The following is a 20,821-nucleotide window of genomic DNA, read 5'->3' on the forward strand; positions in this document are numbered from 1 at the left end:
GCTGTATGCTGTAGAGTACAACAGTGAGAGCATCATTCCAGTGGCCCTGGAGGACTGGGTTTGTTTCCCCTGCTGTATAGAAGGAATACGTTACACGATGACATGCCTAGTAGAGGGATGAACTGGGTTGATCATCATTACTGTGGATTTATTAAGGCTTAATAATAATAACCCTGATCCCTCCCTCCCAAGCCTCCGTTCATTAACACGTTCTCCTGTTCCTAGACCAGCCCAGTCTCTAGGTAACTACAGGTTCCTGTCTGACTGCATAAGCCCATATTAACATACTTTCCCCACACTCAGTCCTCCCCAAAGCAACATGGACACCATAGAGGGCTTTATTGTCCATTGTCTCTCACAACGCCTCAGAGTCAGTCCGCCCCAAAGCAACATGGAGGTCCAGGTTGTTGTTAGAAGTCCATCTCCTCTCTCTTAAGCCCAGTACGGGCTTAAGTGTAGTGTAGTTCTGTCTGTGGGCCCAGCAGCAGGTCACCAATATGGTGCAGTGGAGGAGGATGAAGAAGAACATGACGAAGAGGAGTCTTGCTGTGTCCTGTAAGGTTAAAATGGCGTTCTCACTGAGAACTATAGTGAACACAGAAACTCTGCCCATGAACTTATGATGACATATACTACAACATTCCAGCAAGGACAGCATCCTGCATTCTTCAGTCATTGGTTGGCTGACTGAACCCCTCAGTGTCCTGCCAAGTTATTGGCTAAAACAACAGACGGACTATGTATGTGAAGATTTCAGTCAGGCAGACGGATAGAGAATGTACAGTAGTATGTACCCATAAGAGTGTAGGATGGTGCAGCCTGTCTGGTTTGACTAAGCCTTTGGGCATGGTGACACAGCAACATGTAATCATGAATACAAAGACCAGGACCACTGATAAGGTTCTAGATACATTCCTCATACAGACTGTACAGGTTAGAGGGACAGCTCTACACTACTGCATTGGTTTACACGCTGTCATACATTATTAGAGAAGGTAGATAGCATTACTTGGCCTATTAAAGACATGTTTATGATTGGTTAACAGCTGGATACAGACAGGTGAATTGGAGTACTATGTCTAACAGCAGCTGATCATAAAAACCACTCATTCTGCTATTTCATCTCAATTCACCACCTTTCTGACCATCAAATGAACCTCTTCTGTCATAAAGACTCGATTCACCACCTTTCTGATGATCAAATGAACCTCTCTTCTGTCATAAAGACTCAATTCACCACCTTTCTGACCATCAAATGAACCTCTCTTCTGTCATAAAGACTCAATTCACCACCTTTCTGACCATCAAATGAACCTCTCTTCTGTCATAAAGACTCAATTCACCACCTTTCTGACCATCAAATGAACCTCTCTTCTGTCATAAAGACTCAATTCACCACCTTTCTGACCATCAAATGAACCTCTCTTCTGTCATAAAGACTCAATTCACCACCTTTCTGACCATCAAATGAACCTCTCTTCTGTCATAAAGACTCAATTCACCACCTTTCTGACCATCAAATGAACCTCTCTTCTGTCATAAAGACTCAATTCACCACCTTTCTGACCATCAAATTAACCTCTCTTCTGTCATAAAGACTCAATTCATCACCTTTCTGATGATCAAATGAACCTCTCTTCTGTCATAAAGACTCAATTCAATACTTTGTTTTGAACCAATCTGATATGATGTTATGACATATGATCCATTGTATAAATAGTTTAGTCATGTCTGAACCACAGCGGTGCTGTTGGAGTGGGGTTTCTGTCCGGAACCCTGTGGTACCAAGCTCTTCAGCAGATGGTTACATCATTTGCATGAAGAAGTGCTTCTTTCAGCCTGCCTCATTGGTTGAAGAAGACAGAGAAGTGGGTTGTGGGTAGTCTGAGCATGTCTATCACAACTACCACACACTATCTTTCAGACGGAAACATATATGTACCAACACTATTGCAACGACAGTGTCATACAAATGCCAGTGGGTGTTGATGGGTGTGTATGCCTTCCGCCTACATTGGCTGCCACTTTGGATCTCTTCCTAACCCAGGGTGAGTGCCATTCCAAACATTCCACCTTCAGTATTCCAAACTTCCAAATGCAGTATTTCTTCACGTATTCCAAGAGAATCCAGTGGGATATGACAGCCTGTCCTTCTTCTTTCTACCATCTGTCCATCTGTCTGTCTGTCTCACACGGTGTGGTTGGTTTCCTTGGGAACAGGGGGAGGTCCCGGGCTGCTGGTTCCGCTGGTGCGATAGGCGACGCCCCTCCAACCAAATAGAGCATCCTGCAGGACAGGTGGAATACCCGGTTACTGTTGTGTGAGGTTGTGTGTGTGTCAGGTTGTGTGTGAGGTTGTGTGTGTGAGGTTGTGTGTGTGAGGTTGTGTGTGTGTGAGGTTGTGTGTGTGTGTGAGGTTGTGTGTGTGTGTGAGGTTATGTGTGTGTGTGAGGTTGTGTGTGTGAGATACAGATTAAAGAAGATGACAGTATCTCACCTGTACAGCGCCCAGACTAAGGTTCCAACCACCAACCGAGTCTCCCCCAGGACTCCTCACAGAGGTGGGAGTGAGAGCGTCAGCAGAGGGGACCTGGGCTGGAGCTAACGCTGGAGGTGTGTTTGTGGGAGGGCCAGAAGCCACCTGTGGGAGTATGACAGGCAGCGTGTGTGTTCCCTCCTCCAGGGGAGTATCCTGTGACCCCCCCAGGAGAGAGGATGAATTAGACAGGGGGGGAGCCGATCCCGACACATAGCTAGGTGCCGGGCTGCTCTCTCCTGAGGCGTTCTGCGGGGGATGTGTATTTGAGTGTTTCTTTTTGCGCAGGGTGTCTATCCAGCTGGAGCTGTGTCTGGAGGCAAAGTTGGCCAGGGCCTGGGAGGACAGTCTCATGTTCTTCCCAGAGGTGATGAGCTCCCCAAAGCCCTCCTGGTGGGCAAAGGCATATCCTGACCTCCTGAACCCGCCCCTCGCCCCCAGACGACCCTCAGGCACACCCCCGACCCTGACTCCTCCCATGCATCGACCCGCTGGCTTCCTCGTCTTCTGACGCACCAGCTGGGTGTAACGCACCTGGAGGGGGGAGAGGGGTCAGGGCAAGGGAGGGGTGAGAGCAGGGGAGGTAGAGGGGGCGGGAGAGCAGGGGAGGTAGATTGGGATGGGGGAAAGGGAGAGGTAGAGGGTAGAGAGGACAGACAGGAGGGTTATTTCTTAGTATAAAGGGACATGTAGGGCTTAACACTGGTGACCGGTATCCTGGGACTTCCTGACCAAGCTCCTTCCCCTTTTTGGGAGAAAAATATTGACGGATCTTGTAGACCAATAATCAAAAAAAATTATGCAGCACTAATGCAAAAATACTAAATATGCACGATAGCTGTCACGCCCTGGTCTTAGTATTTTGTGTTTTCTGTATTATTTTGGTCTGGCCAGGGTGTGACATGGGTTAATTATGTGGTGTGTTTTGTTTTGGGGTTTTTGTAGGTATTGAGATTGTGGTATAGTGGGGTTGTCTAGAAAAGTCTATGGTTGCCTGAAGTGGTTCTCAATCAGAGGCAGGTGTTTATTGTTGTCTCTGATTGGGAACCATATTTAGGCAGCCATATTCTTTGAGTGTTTCGTGGGTGATTGTTCCTGTCTCTGTGTTTGTTTGCACCAGATAGGGCTGTTTAGGTTTTCACGTTGTGTTTATTGTTTTGTATTGTTCGTGTTTATCTTTTATTAAAAGATGTATCGAAATAACCACGCTGCATTTTGGTCCGCCTCTCCTTCGACGGAAGAAAGCCGTAACAGAATCACCCACCACAACAGGACCAAGCGGCGTGGTGACAGGCAGCAGCAGCAGGAGCAGCGAAATCCAGATTTCTGGACATGGGAGGAGATATTGGATGGTAAAGGACCCTGGGCTCAGCCTGGAGAATATCGCCGCCCCAAAGAAGAACTGGAGGCGGCGAAAGCGGAGAGGCGCTGGTATGAGGAGGCAGCACGCGGATGGAAGCCCGAGAGTCAGCCCCAAAAATTTATTGGGGGGGGGAACACAGGGAGTATGGCTAAGCCAGGTAAGAGACCTGCGCCAACTTCCTGTGCTTACCGGGGGGCTAGAGAGACCGGGCAGGCACCGTGTTATGCTGTGGTGCGCACAGCGTCTCCAGTGCGGGTGCATAGCCCGGTGCGGTACATACCAGCTCCGCGTATCGGCAGGGCGACCGGGAGCATTCAACCAGGTAAGGTTGGGCAGGCTCGGTGCTCAAGAGCTCCAGTGCGCCTGCACGGTCCGGTCTATCCAGTACCACCTCCACGCACCAGCCCCCGGTAGCAGCTCCCCACACCAGGCTTCCTGTGCGTGTTCTCGGCCCAGTACCACTAGTGCCAGCACCACGCACCAGGCCTACAGTGCGCTTCGCCTGTCCAGCGCTGCCAGAGCCTTCCTCCTCTACAGCGCTGCCGGAGTTTCCCGCCTGTCTAGCGCTGCCAGAGCCTTCCTCCTCTACAGCGCTGCCGGAGTCTCCTGCCTGTCCAGCGCAGTCAGAGCCTTCCTCCTCTACAGCGGAGTCTCCCGCCTGTTCAGCGCTGCCAGAGCTGCCAGTCTGCAAGGAGCAGCCAGAGCTGCCAGTCTGCAAGGAGCAGCCAGAGCTGCCAGTCTGCAAGGAGCTGCCAGTCTGCAAGGAGCTGCCAGTCTGCAAGGAGCCGCCAGACTGCAAGGAGCCGCCAGTGCTGCCAGTCTGCAAGGAGCCGCCAGTGCTGCCACTCTGCAAGGAGCCGCCAGTGCTGCCACTCTGCAAGGAGCCGCCAGAGCTGCCAGTCTGCATGGAGCAGCCAGAGCCGCCAGTCTGCATGGAGCAGCCAGAGCCGCCAGTCAGCATGGAGCAGCCAGAGCCGCCAGTCAGCATGGAGCAGCCAGAGCCGCCAGTCAGCATGGATCAGCCAGAGCCGCCAGTCAGCATGGAGCAGCCAGAGCCGCCAGTCTGCCAGGATCCGCCAGTCAGCCAGGATCTGCCAGAGCCGCCAGTCAGCCAGGATCTGCCAGAGCCGCCAGTCAGCCAGGATCTGCCAGAGCCGCCAGTCAGCCAGGTTCTGCCAGAACCACCAGTCAGCCTGGATCTGCCAGTGCCATTAACCTGCCTGAGCTTCCTCTCAGTCCCGAGCTACCCCTCAGTCCCGAGCTACCCCTCAGTCCCGAGCTACCCCTCAGTCCCGAGCTGCACCTCAGTCCAGTGGGACCCTAGGTGAGGGTTACTAGGCCAAGGTCGGCGGCGAGGGTCGCCAATCAAAGGACGCGATGCAAGTGGACTAAGACATTGTTGGAGTGGGGTCCACGTTGTTGGAGTGGGGTCCACGTTGTTGGAGTGGGGTCCACGTCCCACCCGGACCCTCCCCTATGGGTTTAGGTGTGCGGCCGGGAGTCCGCACCTTGGGGGGGGGGGGGGGGGGTTCTGTCACGCCCTGGTCTTAGTATTTTGTGTTTTCTTTATTATTTTGGTCTGGCCAGGGTGTGACATGGGTTAATTATGTGGTGTGTTTTGTCTTGGGGTTTTTGTAGGTATTGAGATTGTGGTATAGTGGGGTTGTCTAGAAAAGTCTATGGTTGCCTGAAGTGGTTCTCAATCAGAGGCAGGTGTTTATTGTTGTCTCTGATTGGGAACCATATTTAGGCAGCCATATTCTTTGAGTGTTTCGTGGGTGATTGTTCCTGTCTCTGTGTTTGTTTGCACCAGATAGGGCTGTTTAGGTTTTCACGTTGTGTTTATTGTTTTGTATTGTTCGTGTTTATCTTTTATTAAAAGATGTATCGAAATAACCACGCTGCATTTTGGTCCGCCTCTCCTTCGACGGAAGAAAGCCGTAACAATAGCTGCATAAATGAAATGAACATAACGACTCCTTGGCTTCACAACCTACATTAGACCAGTCATCACAACGCTAGCAGCCAAACATATTTAGCCTATAGGCCTGCTCAACATAGTCCTCAATAGAAAACATCACTTACATGCATGACTTCCATAAACTGCATTGCTGACTATCATGTGTAGGCTACACACGACCTGTTGACACAGTTACTGAAGGCAATCTCCATCTCACATTCACAAAGCTCCAGCCATACTCACTGTTAACAAGATGGTAGGTACATTGTGTCCACAAACGCTCTTGATGAAATAGACATTTGCAACATTGTTCCATGATGTTACAATAACAAAAATGAGTAGACAGGCCCCCTGATAGCCAGGTCCAGGTCATAAACCACAACCTTCTGAATCCCCCTGATAGCCAGGTCCAGGTCATTAACCACAACCTTCTGAATCCCCCTGATAGCCAGGTCCAGGTCATAAACCACAACCTTCTGAATCCCCCTGATAGCCAGGTCCAGGTCATAAACCACAACCTTCTGAATCCCCCTGATAGCCAGGTCCAGGTCATAAACCACAACCTTCTGAATCCCCCTGATAGCCAGGTCCAGGTCATAAACCACAACCTTCTGAATCCCCCTGATAGCCAGGTCCAGGTCATAAACCACAACCTTCTGAATTCCCCTGATAGCCAGGTCCAGGTCATAAACCACAACCTTCTGAATCCCCCTGATAGCCAGGTCCAGGTCATAAACCACAACCTTCTGAATCCCCCTGATAGCCAGGTCCAGGTCATAAACCACAACCTTCTGAATCCCCCTGATAGCCAGGTCCAGGTCATAAACCACAACCTTCTGAATCCCCCTGATAGCCAGGTCCAGGTCATAAACCACAACCTTCTGAATCCCCCTGATAGCCAGGTCCAGGGGGAGTGAAAAGAGCCAACAAGCTGGCAGGCATCTTTCAGTCAAAGTTATGGGTAAGCTAAAACAAATAACAATTTCACTAGCCTGTAGGCTAATAACCTCATCATATTTTACGCCTACATTTAGGCTACATCAACACATTTTGTGGTGACTTTGACAGAACTTTGAGTTGACAACTTCCGGCGCCGACAGAGATGGCCGCCTCGCTTCGCATTCCTAGGAAACTATGCAGTATTTAGTTTTTTTACGTATTATTTCTTACATTGGTACCCCAGGTAATCTTAGGTTTTATTACATACAGTCGGGAGGAACTACTGGATATAAGAGCAACGTCAACCATCATTACGACCAGGAATACGACTTTCCCGAAGCGGATCCTCTGTTTTGCCCACCACCCAGGACAAATAACATTTGTCTGATCTACATCTAGGAAAATGTCCCTCTTGATTTATTTAGGGAAAAAAGGGTCTCATTGCTGTAATGGTTAATACTCAGATTGTATCACTCATTGTAGAACATTTTGTTTACACAGACAGTAAACTTCACATTCCCAGTTGGCGAACCAAAACAACGACGCCGTAACAGGGGCCGACGAAGCGGTCTTCTGGTCAGGCTCCGGAGACGGGCACATCGCGCACTGCTCCCGAGTATCCTACTCGCCAATGTCCAGTCTCTTGACAACAAGGTTGATTAAATCCGAGCAAGGGTAGCATTCCAGAGAGACATCAGAGACTGTAACGTTCTTTGCTTCACGGAAACATGGCTCACTCGAGACACGCTATCGGAGTCGGTACAGCCAGCTGGTTTCTTCACGCATCGCGCCGACAGAAACAAGCATCTTTCTGGTAAGACGAGGGGCGGGGGGGTATGCCTTATGATTAATGAGACGTGGTGTGATCATAACAACATACAGGAACTCAAGTCCTTCTGTTCACCTGACTTAGAATTCCTCACAATCAAATGTCGACCTCATTATCTACCAAGAGAATTCTCTTCGATTATAATCACAGCCGCATATATTCCCACCCAAGCAGACACATCGATGGCCCTGAACGAACTTTATTTGACTCTATGTAAACTGGAAACCACATATCCTGAGGCTGCATTCATTGTAGCTGGGGATTTTAACAAGGTTAATCTGAAAACAAGACTACCTAAATTCTATCAGCATATCGACAGTGCAACCAGGGCTGGTAAAACCCGGTATCATTGTTATTCTAACTTCCACGACGCATATAAGGCCCTCCCCAGCCCTCCTTTCGGAAAAGCTGACCACGACTCCATTTTGTTGCTCCCTGCCTATAGACAGAGACTAAAACAGGAAGCTCCCGCGCTCAGGTCTGTTCAACGCTGGTCCGACCAATCTGATTCCACGCTTCAATATTGCTTCGATCACGTGGATTGGGATATGTTCCGCATTGCGTCAAACAACAACATTGATGAATATGCTGATTCAATGAGCGAGTTTATTAGCAAGTGCATCGGCGATGTCGTACCCACAGCAACTATGAAATCATTCCCAAACCAGAAACCGTGGATTGATGGCAGCATTCGCGCAAAACTGAAAGCGCAAACCACTGCTTTTAACCAGGGCAAGGTGACCGGAAACATGACCGAATACAAACAGTGTAGCTATTCCCTCCGCAAGGCAATCAAACAAGCTAAGCGTCAGTATAGAGATAAAGTATAGTTGCAATTCAGCCCCGTCGCGGACCAGGATGTCTTGCTCCCAGACAGACTAAACAACTTCTTTGCTCGCTTTGAGGACAATACAGTGCCACTGACACTGACACGACCCGCTACCAAAACCTTCATTGCAGCCGAGGTGAGTAAAACATTTAAACGTGTTAACCCTCGCAAGGCTGCCGGCCCAGACGGCATCCCCAGCCGCGTCCTCAGAGCATGCGCAGACCAGCTGGCTGGTGTGTTTACGGACATATTCAATCAATCCTTATTCCAGTCTGCTGTTCCCACATACTTCAAGAGGGTCACCATTGTTCCTGTTCCCAAGAAAGCTAAGGTAACTGAGCTAAACGACTACTCACTTCCGTTATCATGAAGTGCTTTGAGAGACTAGTCAAGGACCATATCACCTCCACCCTACCTGACACCCTAGACACACTCCAATTTGCTTACCGCCCCAATAGGTCCACAGACGACACAATCGCAACCTCACTGCACACTGCCCTAACCCATCTGGACAAGAGGAATACCTATGTGAGAATGCTGTTCATCGACAACAGCTCAGCATTTAACACCGTAGTACCCTCCAAACCCGTCATCAAGCTTGAGACCCTGGGTCTCGACCCCGCCCTGTGCAACTGGGTACTGGACTTCCTGACGGGCCGCCCCCAGGTGGTGAGGGTAGGTAAAAACATCTCAACATCCTCAACACTGGGGCCCCACAAGGGTGCGTACTGAGCCCTCTCCTGTACTCTCTGTTCACCCACGACTGCTTGGCCATGCACGCCTCCAACTCAAATCATCAAGTTTGCAGACGACACTACAGTGGTAGGCTTGATTACCAACAACGACAAGACGGCCTACAGGGAGGAGGTAATGGCCCTCGGAGTGTGGTGTCAGGAAAATAACCTCACACTCAACGTCAACAAAACAAAGGAGATGATCGTGGACTTCAGGAAACAGCAGAGGGAGCACCCCCCTATCCACATCGACGGGACAGTAATGGAGAGGGTAGTACGTTTTAAGTTCCTCGGCGTACACATCACGGACAAACTGAATTGGTCCACCCACACAGACAGCGTGGTGAAGAAGGCGCAGCAGCGCCTCTTCAACCTCAGGAGGCTGAAGAAATTCAGCTTGTCACCAAAAGCACTCACACTTTTACAGATGCACAATCGAGAGCATCCTGTCGGGCTGTATCACCGCCTGGTACGGCAACTGCTCCGCCCACAACCGTAAGGCTCCCCAGAGGGTAGTGAGGTCTGCACAACGCATCACCGGGGGCAAACTACCTGTCCTCCAGGACACCTAGACCACCCGATGTCACAGGAAGGCCATAAAGATCATCAAGGACAACAACCACCCGAGCCACTGCCTGTTCACCCCGCTATCATCCAGAAGGCGAGGTCAGTACAGGTGCATCAAAGAGACTGAAAAACATCTTCTATATCAAGGCCATCAGACTGTTAAACAGCCACCACTAACATTGAGTGGCTGCTGCCAACACACTGACTCAACTCCAGCCACTTTAATAATGGAAAAATGTAGGTACATTTTTTTATCACTAGCCACTTTAAACAATGCCACTTAATATAATGTTTACATACCCTACATTACTCATCTCATATGTATATACTGTACTCTATACCACCTACTGCATCTTGCCATCTTTATGTAATACATGTATCACTAGCCACTTTAAACAATGCCACTTTTATATGTTTACATATCCCACATTACTCATCTCATATGTATATACTGTACTCAATACCATCTACTGCATCTTGCCTATGCCGTTCTGTACCATCACTCATTCATATATCTTTATGTACATATTCTTCATCCCTTTACACTTGTGTGTATAAGGTAGTTGTTGTGAAATTGTTAGGTTAGATTACTCGTTGGTTATTACTGCATTGTCGGAACTAGAAGCACAAGCATTTCGCTACACTCGCATTAACATCTGCTAACCATGTGTATGTGCAAATAAAATTTGATTTGATGAGTAAATTGTGACAAATACAACAAGAAACCATTAGTTTCCTGTCCGTGTTTCTCTATTGACAGTGGTATAATCCAAGATTTTTTATAACTAAACCAAAATAGACCACATCCTGTCTTTCCAAATGAAACAAATGAGTCATAGTGGGCAGAACAAGCAAAATGGTGGGCAGAGCCAAGCACAAGCTAGCACAAGCACAAGCTCCTATTAGCTCGTTCTAGCATACATCTGCATATTTCCATTATGAAACGCCTACTTTGTGGAGTGAGCGTGTGCAATAACTCAATTAGCCTTTGCATTCCTTCTAAACAATGCCATTTTTTTTACAACTTTGGCAAAGGTTAAAATCTACAAAATGTAGTCCACTCTGTTCATAACAGATTTTAGTTTTGGGGACAGAAAACTGTATTGAGGCCATATGTTTCCCAGATGAGAAAATGTGCAGAATGTCGGCCAAAATCCATCTCCCTACATCTTATCCCACTGTCAGCCACTGGGCTTCCTCTCACTACCATATTTGGTAGTGAGTGGGAATGGCAATCGGATGCTTCACATTTACACATCCAGTGAAATATCTGTCTCATTGGTCTATCTGTGGTATAATTATGTCAGATTTATTACAGGACGGTTGCAATTTTCTCAGGAAGGATGTGTAGAACGTGTAGAATGTTTTCGGACAATATTAAACCCTAGTGATAATGACGTATTATAAGGTGATAGGGACAGCTGTTCTAGAGGGAATGAAGGTATATTCACAGACTCACGAGTCAATATTTACAGAGAAGATAAGTGACGGGACACAGAGAGCGCTGGCGTACGCACAAACAGTTAATCATTGGTAGAGTTAGGGGACATTGGTGTGATTTCAGTCACAGCAATGAAGAGACAAACAGACAGAATCACAGTAGTATAGAGAGAAGACAGGAGTCATGGCTGACAGACTGAAGGCCAGACTGAAGGCCAGACTGAAGGCCAGACTGAAGGTCAGACTGAAGGCCAGACTGAAGGCCAGACTGAAGGCCAGACTGAAGGTCAGACTGAAGGCCAGACTGAAGGCCAGACTGAAGGCCAGACTGAAGGCCAGAGTGAAGGCCAGACTGAAGACCAGACTGAAGACCAGACTGAAGGCCAGACTGAAGGCCAGAGTGAAGGCCAGACTGAAGGCCAGACTGAAGGCCAGAGTGAAGGCCAGACTGAAGGCCAGACTGAAGACCAGACTGAAGGCCAGAGTGAAGGCCAGACTGAAGGCCAGACTGAAGGCCAGACTGATGTAGATGAGTACTGAAAGACTTTGAGACAGGAACAGAGGATCATAAAGAAGTGGTCATGAACCAGCATCCTTTCTTCATCCCTTCCACTGATTTCAAATCAAATCAAATCCCATTTTATTTGTCACATACACATGGTTAGCAGATGTTAATGCGAGTGTAGCGAAATGCTTGTGCTTCTAGTTCCGACAATGCAGTAATAACCAACAAGTAATCTAGCTAACAATTCCAAAACGACTACCTTATAGACACAAGTGTAAGGGGATAAAGAATATGTACATAAAGATATATGAATGAGTGATGGTACAGAGCGGCATAGGCAAGATACAGTAGATGGTATTGAGTGCAGTATATACATATGAGATGAGTATGTAAACAAAGTGGCATAGTTAAAGTGGCTAGTGATACATGTATTACATAAAGATGCAGTAGATGATATAGAGTACAGTATATACATATACATATGAGATGAATAATGTAGGGTATGTAAACATTATATTAGGTAGCATTGTTTAAAGTGGCTAGTGATATATTTTACATCATTTCCCATCAATTCCCATTATTAAAGTGGCTGGAGTTGAGTCAGTGTGTTGGCAGCAGCCACTCAATGTTAGTGGTGGCTGTTTAACAGTCTGATGGCCTTGAGATAGAAGCTGTTTTTCAGTCTCTCGGTCCCAGCTTTGATGCACCTGTACTGACCTCGCCTTCTGGATGATAGCGGGGTGAACAGGCAGTGGCTCGGGTGGTTGTTGTCCTTGATGATCTTTATGGCCTTCCTGTGACATCGGGTGGTGTAGGTGTCCTGGAGGGCAGGTAGTTTGCCCCCGGTGATGCGTTGTGCAGACCTCACTACCCTCTGGAGAGCCTTACGGTTGTGGGCGGAGCAGTTGCCGTACCAGGCGGTGATACAGCCCGACAGGATGCTCTCGATTGTGCATCTGTAGAAGTTTGTGAGTGCTTTTGGTGACAAGCTGAATTTCTTCAGCCTCCTGAGGTTGAAGAGGCGCTGCTGCGCCTTCTTCACGAAGCTGTCTGTGTGGGTGGACCAATTCAGTTTGTCTGTGATGTGTACGCCGAGGAACTGAAAACTTACTACCCTCTCCGCTACTGTTCCATCGATGGGGATAGGGGGGTGTTCCCTCTGCTGTTTCCTGAAGTCCACAATCATCTCCTTAGTTTTGTTGACGTTGAGTGTGAGGTTATTTTCCTGACACCACACTCCGAGGGCCCTCACCTCCTCCCTGTAGGCCGTCTCGTCGTTGTTGGTAATCAAGCCTACCACTGTTGTGTCGTCCGCAAACTTGATGATTGAGTTGGAGGTGTGCGTAGCCACGCAGTCGTGGGTGAACAGGGAGTACAGGAGAGGGCTCAGAACGCACCCTTGTGGGGCCCCAGTGTTGAGGATCAGCGGGGTGGAAATGTTGTTGCCTACCCTCACCACCTGGGGGCGGCCCGTCAGGAAGTCCAGTACCCAGTTGCAGAGGGCGGGGTCTCGAGCTTGATGACGAGCTTGGAGGGCACTATGGTGTTAAATGCCGAGCTGTAGTCGATGAACAGCATTCTCACATAGGTATTCCTCTTGTCCAGATGGGTTAGGGCAATGTGCAGTGTGGTTGAGATTGCATCGTCTGTGGACCTATTTGGGCGGTAAGCAAATTGGAGTGGGTCTATGGTGTCAGGTAGGGTGGAGGTGATATGGTCCTTGACTAGTCTCTCAAAGCACTTCATGATGACGGAAGTGAGTGCTACGGGGCGGTAGTCGTTTAGCTCAGTTACCTTAGCTTTCTTGGGAACAGGAACAATGGTGGTCCTCTTGAAGCATGTGGGAACAACAGACTGGGATAGGGATTGATTGAATATGTCCGTAAACACACCAGCCAGCTGGTCTGCGCATGCTCTGAGGGCGCGGCTGGGGATGCCGTCTGGGCCTGCAGCCTTGCGAGGGTTGACACGTTTAAATGTTTTCCTCACGTCGGCTGCAGTGAAGGAGAGTCCGCATGTTTTAGTTGCGGGCCGTGTCAGTGGCACTGTATTGTCCTCAAAGCGGGCAAAAAAGTTATTTAGTCTGCCTGGGAGCAAGACATCCTGGTCCGTGACGGGGCTGGTTTTCTTTTTGTAATCCGTGATTGACTGTAGACCCTGCCACATACCTCTTGTGTCTGAGCTGTTGAATTGAGATTCTACTTTGTCTCTATACTGACGCTTAGCTTGTTTGATTGCCTTGCGGAGGAAATAGTTACACTGTTTGTATTCGGTCATGTTTCCGGTCACCTTGCCCTGATTAAAAGCAGTGGTTCGGGCTTTCAGTTTCACGCGAATGCTGCCATCAATCCACGGTTTCTGGTTTGGGAATGTTTTAATCGTTGCTATGGGAACGACATCTTCAACGCACGTTCTAATGAACTCGCTCACCGAATCAGCGTATTCGTCAAAGTTGTTGTCTGACGCAATACGAAACATATCCCAGTCCACGTGATGGAAGCAGTCTTGGAGTGTGGAATCAGATTGGTCGGACCAGCGTTGAACAGACCTCAGCGCGGGAGCTTCTTGTTTTAGTTTCTGTCTGTAGGCAGGGATCAACAAAATGGAGTCGTGGTCAGCTTTTCCGAAAGGAGGGCGGGGCAGGGCCTCATATGCGTCGCGGAAGTTAGAATAGCAGTGATCCAAGGTTTTTCCAGCCCTGGTTGCGCAATTTATATGCTGATAAAATTTAGGGAGTCTTGTTTTCAGATTAGCCTTGTTAAAATCCCCAGCTACAATGAATGCAGCCTCCGGATAAATGGATTCCAGTTTGCAAAGAGTCAAATAAAGTTCGTTCAGAGCCATCGATGTGTCTGCTTGGGGGGGAATATATACGGCTGTGATTATAATCGAAGAGAATTCCCTTGGTAGATAATGCGGTCTACATTTGATTGTGAGGAATTCTAAATCAGGTGAACAGAAGGACTTGAGTTCCTGTATGTTGTTATGATCACACCACGTCACGTTAACCATGAAGCATACGCCCCCGCCCTTCTTCTTACCAGAAAGATGTTTGTTTCTGTCTGCGCGATGCGTGGAGAAACCAGCTGGCTGCACCGACTCCGATAGCATCTCTCCAGTGAGCCATGTTTCCGTGAAGCAAAGAACGTTACAGTCTCTGATGTCCCTCTGGAATGCTACCCTTGCTCGGATTTCATCAACCTTGTTGTCAAGAGACTGGACATTGGCGAGAAGTATACTGGCGAGTGGTGCACGATGTGCCCGTCTCCGGAGTCTGACCAGAAGGCCGCTCCGTTTCCCCCTTTTACGAAGTCGTTTTTTTGGGTCGCCGGCTGGGATCCATTCCGTTGTCCTGGGTGAAAGGCAGAACACAGGATCCGCTTCGCGAAAGTCATATTCTTGGTCGTACTGATGGTGAGTTGACGCTGCTCTTATATTCAGTAGTTCTTCTCGACTGTATGTAATGAAACCCAAGATGACCTGGGGTACCAATGTAAGAAATAACACGTAAAAAAACTAAAAACTGCATAGTTTCCTAGGAACGCGAAGCGAGGCGGCCATCTCTGGCGCCGACAGTCACATGACTGAATAACTATTTTATTTTACCTTTATTTTACCAGGCATGTCAACTAAAAACAAATACTTATTTACAATGACAGCTTGGTAATTGGTGAATGCTATCTGTAGTTTATCTTCTGTTTTCACCTATCCAATGTGTTAGTGAGTAGGATCAGTGATTAGGATGTGTTGGATCAAGGAGGAATGTACAGTGTGTGTGAGTGTGGCTAGAAGCATATTGTTCTCACCGTATCAGAGAGATGTGAGTGTGGTCAGAAGCATATTGTTCTCACCGTATCAGAGAGATGTGAGTGTGGCTAGAAGCATATTGTTCTCACCGTATCAGAGAGATGTGAGTGTGGCCAGAAGCATATTGTTCTCACCGTATCAGAGAGATGTGAGTGTGGCCAGAAGCATATTGTTCTCACCGTATCAGAGAGCTGTGAGTGTGGTCAGAAGCATATTGTTCTCACCGTATCAGAGAGATGTGAGTGTGGCCAGAAGCATATTGTTCTCACCGTATCAGAGAGATGTGAGTGTGGTCAGAAGCATATTGTTCTCACCGTATCAGAGAGATGTGAGTGTGGCCAGAAGCATATTGTTCTCACCGTATCAGAGAGATGTGAGTGTGGCCAGAAGCATATTGTTCTCACCGTATCAGAGAGATGTGAGTGTGGCCAGAAGCATATTGTTCTCACCGTATCAGAGAGATGTGAGTGTGGCTAGAAGCATATTGTTCTCACCGTATTAGAGAGCTGTGAGTGTGGCCAGAAGCATATTGTTCTCACCGTATCAGAGAGATGTGAGTGTGGTCAGAAGCATATTGTTCTCACCGTATCAGAGAGATGTGAGTGTGGCCAGAAGCATATTGTTCTCACCGTATCAGAGAGATGTGAGTGTGGTCAGAAGCATATTGTTCTCACCGTATCAGAGAGATGTGAGTGTGGCCAGAAGCATATTGTTCTCACCGTATCAGAGAGATGTGAGTGTGGCTAGAAGCATATTGTTCTCACCGTATCAGAGAGATGTGAGTGTGGCTAGAAGCATATTGTTCTCACCGTATCAGAGAGATGTGAGTGTGGCTAGAAGCATATTGTTCTCACCGTATCAGAGAGATGTGAGTGTGGCCAGAAGCATATTGTTCTCACCGTATCAGAGAGATGTGAGTGTGGCTAGAAGCATATTGTTCTCACCGTATCAGAGAGATGCGAGTGTGGCTAGAAGCATATTGTTCTCACCGTATCAGAGAGCTGTGAGTGTGGCCAGAAGCATATTGTTCTCACCGTATCAGAGAGATGTGAGTGTGGCTAGAAGCATATTGTTCTCACCGTATCAGAGAGATGTGAGTGTGGCTAGAAGCATATTGTTCTCACCGTATCAGAGAGATGTGAGTGTGGCCAGAAGCATATTGTTCTCACCGTATCAGAGAGCTGTGGTTTCAGGTCCAGTTTGAGGAATCGGAAAGCCAGAACTGGAACGATGCAGATCACTGTGGCCAAGACGATGGTCAGCCACACCAGCGGCTGGACCAGTGTGCTCTGGGCACTGCCAACGAAGTGGAACTGGTTGGGAAAGATGCTGAATAGAGTCTGGCTGTGCATAGCCAACATGATGGTGAAGAAGGAGCCCACAGAGCCCCACACAAAGAAATGGTTGATGGCTGTCCAGTAGCCTGTGTCCAGAGCAATCTACACACACACAAACACACACAGAGATTTAAGCAATAAGGCATGAGGGGCTGTGGTACTATGCATGGCCAATATACCAGGGTTAACAGCTGTTCTTATGCACGACGCAATGCGGAGTAACTATACATGTATAGTAAAAATACATGTTTTATCATACCTGTGGTATATGGTCTGATATACCACGGCTTTCAGCTAATCAGCATTCAGGGCTCTAACCACCCAGTTTGTACTGAAGGCCGGTGTATATCAGACCGTATATAATAATAATAAGACACCTCGGGGGGGTTGTGGTATATGGTCTGATATACCACGGCTTTCAGCTAATCAGCATTCAGGGCTCTAACCACCCAGTTTGTACTGAAGGCCGGTGTATATCAGACCGTATATAATAATAATAAGACACCTCGGGGGGGTTGTGGTATATGGTCTGATATACCACGGCTTTCAGCTAATCAGCATTCAGGGCTCTAACCACCCAGTTTGTACTGAAGGCCGGTGTATATCAGACCGTATATAATAATAATACGACACCTCGGGGGGGTTGTGGTATATGGCCAATATACCATGACTAACAGCTGTATCCAGGCTGTACTCTGCGTTGTGTCATGCATAAGAACTGCCCTTAGCCGTGGTATATTGGCCATATACCACAAACCCCTGTGGTGCCTTATTGCTATTATAAACTGGTTACCAACATAACTAGAACAGTAAACAAGTCTTTTTGTGTAATACCGTGGTATATTGTCTGATATACACACGGCCCAAACTACCCGGTTTATCATATGTAGCAAACCTTCAAACATGTTGCCTACAGGAAGTGGATACTACAGTCCTTCCCCCCGCTCACCTGCACACTGACCACGATCACCAGGGCGGTGGCCGTGGTAACAGCAAAGGTCTGGTAGTCAGCGAGGGGTTCCCCGGTGCCCTGGGTTCCGTGAGACAGGATGGCATAGGGTACGAAGAACAACACAACACTAGTGTAGATACCCTGGGTTATACAGATGAAGAACTCTCTCTTGTTGAACAGCAGGTTAAGCTGACCTGGCTCATACAGCTTAGGATACTCCAGACTACGCTGCTCTGGGACGTCCTACAGAGGGAAAGAGGAACAACCAAGGGTCAAGGGTCAGGGGTCAAAGGGTACAGAGGTGCTTGGGAGACTCACCTGGTCAAATATTCCCATGGCCAGCACGGGGAGAGAGGTGTAGACGATGTTATAGAGAGTGATGAAGTACTGATCATATACTGTCTGAGAGAGAGAGAGAGAGAGAGAGAGATAGAGAGAGAGAGAGAGAGAAAGAGAGAGAGAGAGAGACAGAGAGAGAGAGAGAGAGAGAGAGAGAGAGAGAGAGAGACAGAGAGAGAGAGAGAGAGAGAGAGATGAATAGAGGGATGGAGAGAGGGAGAGAGAAAGAGGGATGGAGAGAGAGGGATGGAAAAAGAGCGAGAGAGAAAGAAAAGAGAGACAGATGGTAGGAGGGAGATAACAGAGAGAGATAGATAGAGAGGGTGAGAGGGAGAGAGAGAGAGAAGGATGAAGAGAGGGATAGAGAGAGAGAGGGATGGAGAAAGAGAGTGAGAGAGAGAGAGAGAAAGAAAAGAGAGAGAGGGTAGAAGGGAGAGAAACACACACAGTAAGAACGACAACCTCACCCCATTTAAGCTCCAATATAACATCATGCCCCATGAGTCTTCACTTCAACCCTTATAGTTCCTCCTAAACACCCCTAACGTGTTTTTTGACAGTGAAGTCAAAACTATTTACCTAAACCCAACTTATAAAACCCTTCACCCCTCACCTCTAAACCACCGTTCCTGATCCCTCACCCCTGACCTCTCACCTGGGCAGAGAAGCCACAGAAGAAGCCAAACCAGAAGTGCACCATGGTGAAGGCAAAGTTCTTGTAGAAGAAGTAGCAGAGGAAGCGACACATGCGGAGGTAGGACCAGCGTCCGTGGACCAGCAGCAGGCGCTGGAGGAAGCGGAACTGGGAGAAGGAGTAGTCAGACGCCAGCACTGCCTGGATGCCCTCCTGACCACTGATGCCCACTCCTATATGAGCCGCTGGGTGGGGGGATACACAGACACTTCATATAGGATATAGGAGAGGAGACAAGGACAGAGAGCAACTGTAGACAATTGAAAAGTGTAATTATCAGGGGTGTTAGTGCTGGGCTGGCACAGAAGCCTGCTATGCTCTTCCCTCAGATTCAGGTTTGGTAACCAGTCAACAAGTTGAGTAATGTATCCAAGGACATGGTGTCGAGCCCAGAAAACAGGATGTGAAACCACAAGGACCTCTCCTCCCTCAGAGGCCTCCTCTCTTCTGCTTTTCATACACACACACACACTCGCACACTTGTATTTGTGCACACAAACACACACACATGTGCATGCATGCATGCACGCACACATACATACACACAATTGTGAAAGGCATGGTGAGGCGTGAGAAAAGAGGACGTAAGGAGAGAGAACTACACGTAAACAGATAAAGTGGGGATTCTGGGGACTTTCCATGACCTTACAAATAGACTGTGCTGCCAGAGCACTTTGCTTCAATATATCTCCTCCTTCCCCTTATCTCTCAATTCTTCCCATCTCTGTTATCATCTTTGCCAAGCACTTCTGTCACTCGCCCTTCCTCCAACCCTCCTCTGACATCCTCTCCTCCATCCCTCTCTCTCTCTAACTTACTCTTGATCATGCTAACATCATTAGCCCCGTCTCCTATGGCCAGGGTGACAGCTTTCTTGTGTTTCTTGATGAGCTCCACCACCAGGGCTTTCTGTAGAGGAGTCACCCTGCAGCAGATCACTGCTCTACAGACACACGCTGTTGACACAAACTCCCCCTCCATATCAGCCTCCAACGCATGGGCCTGACACAGAGAGAGAGAGAGAGAGGGGGGGGGGGGGGGGGGAGAGAGGGAGAGAGAGAGAGAGAGAGAGAGAGAGAGAGAGAGAGAGAGAGGACAGAGGGAGAGAGAGACAGACAGACACAGAGAGAGAGAGACAGACAGAGAGAGAGAGACAGAGGGAGAGAGAGAGAGAGAGAGAGACAGAGGGAGAGAGAGAGAGACAGAGGGAGAGAGACAGACAGACAGAGAGAGAGAGACAGACAGACAGACAGAGAGAGAGAGAGACAGAGAGAGGGAGGGATAGAGAGGGAAACAGAGAGAGGGAGAGGGAGGGAGAGGGAGAGAGAGAAGGAGAGATGGAGAGAGAGAGACAGAGAGAGAGGGATGGGGAGGGATAGAGAGAGAGAGAGAGAGAGACAGAGAGAGAGAGAGAGAGAGAGAGAGAGAGAGAGAGAGAGAGAGAGAGAGAGAGAGAGAGAGGGAGGGAGGGAGGGGGAGGGAGGGATAGAGAGGGAGAGAGAGGGAGGGAGGGGGAGGGAGGGATAGAGAGGGAGAGAGAGAGAGGGAGAGGGAGGGAGAGAGAGAGAGAGAGAGAGAGAGAGAGAGAGAGAGGGAGAGAGAGAGAGAGAGGGAGAACTTGTTTGGATATTTTAGATTTGTTATGAGCGCCATGTTGACATGTTTTCTATTGCACAAGTAGTGTGTCCAGTGTAGTGGTGTTTGTATATCTAGTGAGTTATATATCCCCTAGATTACTACGGCAGCTGTTTTGAAGCCACCACGCTCTCCCTCACCAGTGTAAAACACATTTAGGAAGGTATAGAAATGCATTTATTCATTTCTACATTTCTTTTTGTCATGTTTATTCTATTACAGACACCTTAATGCAGACTTTTAAATTATATTATGTGAGCTAAACCTAAAAATACACATATAAAAACAAGTATAATTTTTAAAAAGTATTATTTTTACTGTCCCCACTACAACAAAAACACTTAAATACATGCAA

At 48.2% G+C, this 20,821-nt stretch overlaps 1 protein-coding gene and 1 long non-coding RNA gene across 3 annotated transcripts in view; one reads left to right on the top strand and one right to left on the bottom strand.

The window, feature by feature from the left end:
- Positions 1-20,821, top strand: part of LOC139420869 (uncharacterized) — a 247,742-nt gene that overhangs the window by 36,628 nt on the left and 190,293 nt on the right. The gene's annotated exons all lie outside the window — the stretch shown is intronic.
- Positions 128-20,821, bottom strand: part of LOC139420821 (phospholipid-transporting ATPase ID-like) — a 151,904-nt gene continuing 131,210 nt past the window's right edge. For both annotated transcript variants that reach the window (XM_071171142.1, XM_071171134.1), the window contains 7 exons: positions 19,650-19,833; positions 18,793-19,016; positions 18,117-18,200; positions 17,796-18,041; positions 16,679-16,948; positions 2,498-3,070; positions 128-2,287 (listed from right to left, as the gene is read on the bottom strand). In XM_071171142.1, the coding sequence (XP_071027243.1) occupies positions 2,189-2,287; positions 2,498-3,070; positions 16,679-16,948; positions 17,796-18,041; positions 18,117-18,200; positions 18,793-19,016; positions 19,650-19,833 (1,680 nt within the window). In that variant the 3' untranslated portion in view covers positions 128-2,188. The remainder of the gene's footprint in view (positions 2,288-2,497; positions 3,071-16,678; positions 16,949-17,795; positions 18,042-18,116; positions 18,201-18,792; positions 19,017-19,649; positions 19,834-20,821) is intronic.

Source organism: Oncorhynchus clarkii, chromosome 2 (genome assembly GCF_045791955.1).
Source record: "Oncorhynchus clarkii lewisi isolate Uvic-CL-2024 chromosome 2, UVic_Ocla_1.0, whole genome shotgun sequence".
NCBI classification, from domain to species: Eukaryota; Metazoa; Chordata; class Actinopteri; order Salmoniformes; family Salmonidae; genus Oncorhynchus; species Oncorhynchus clarkii.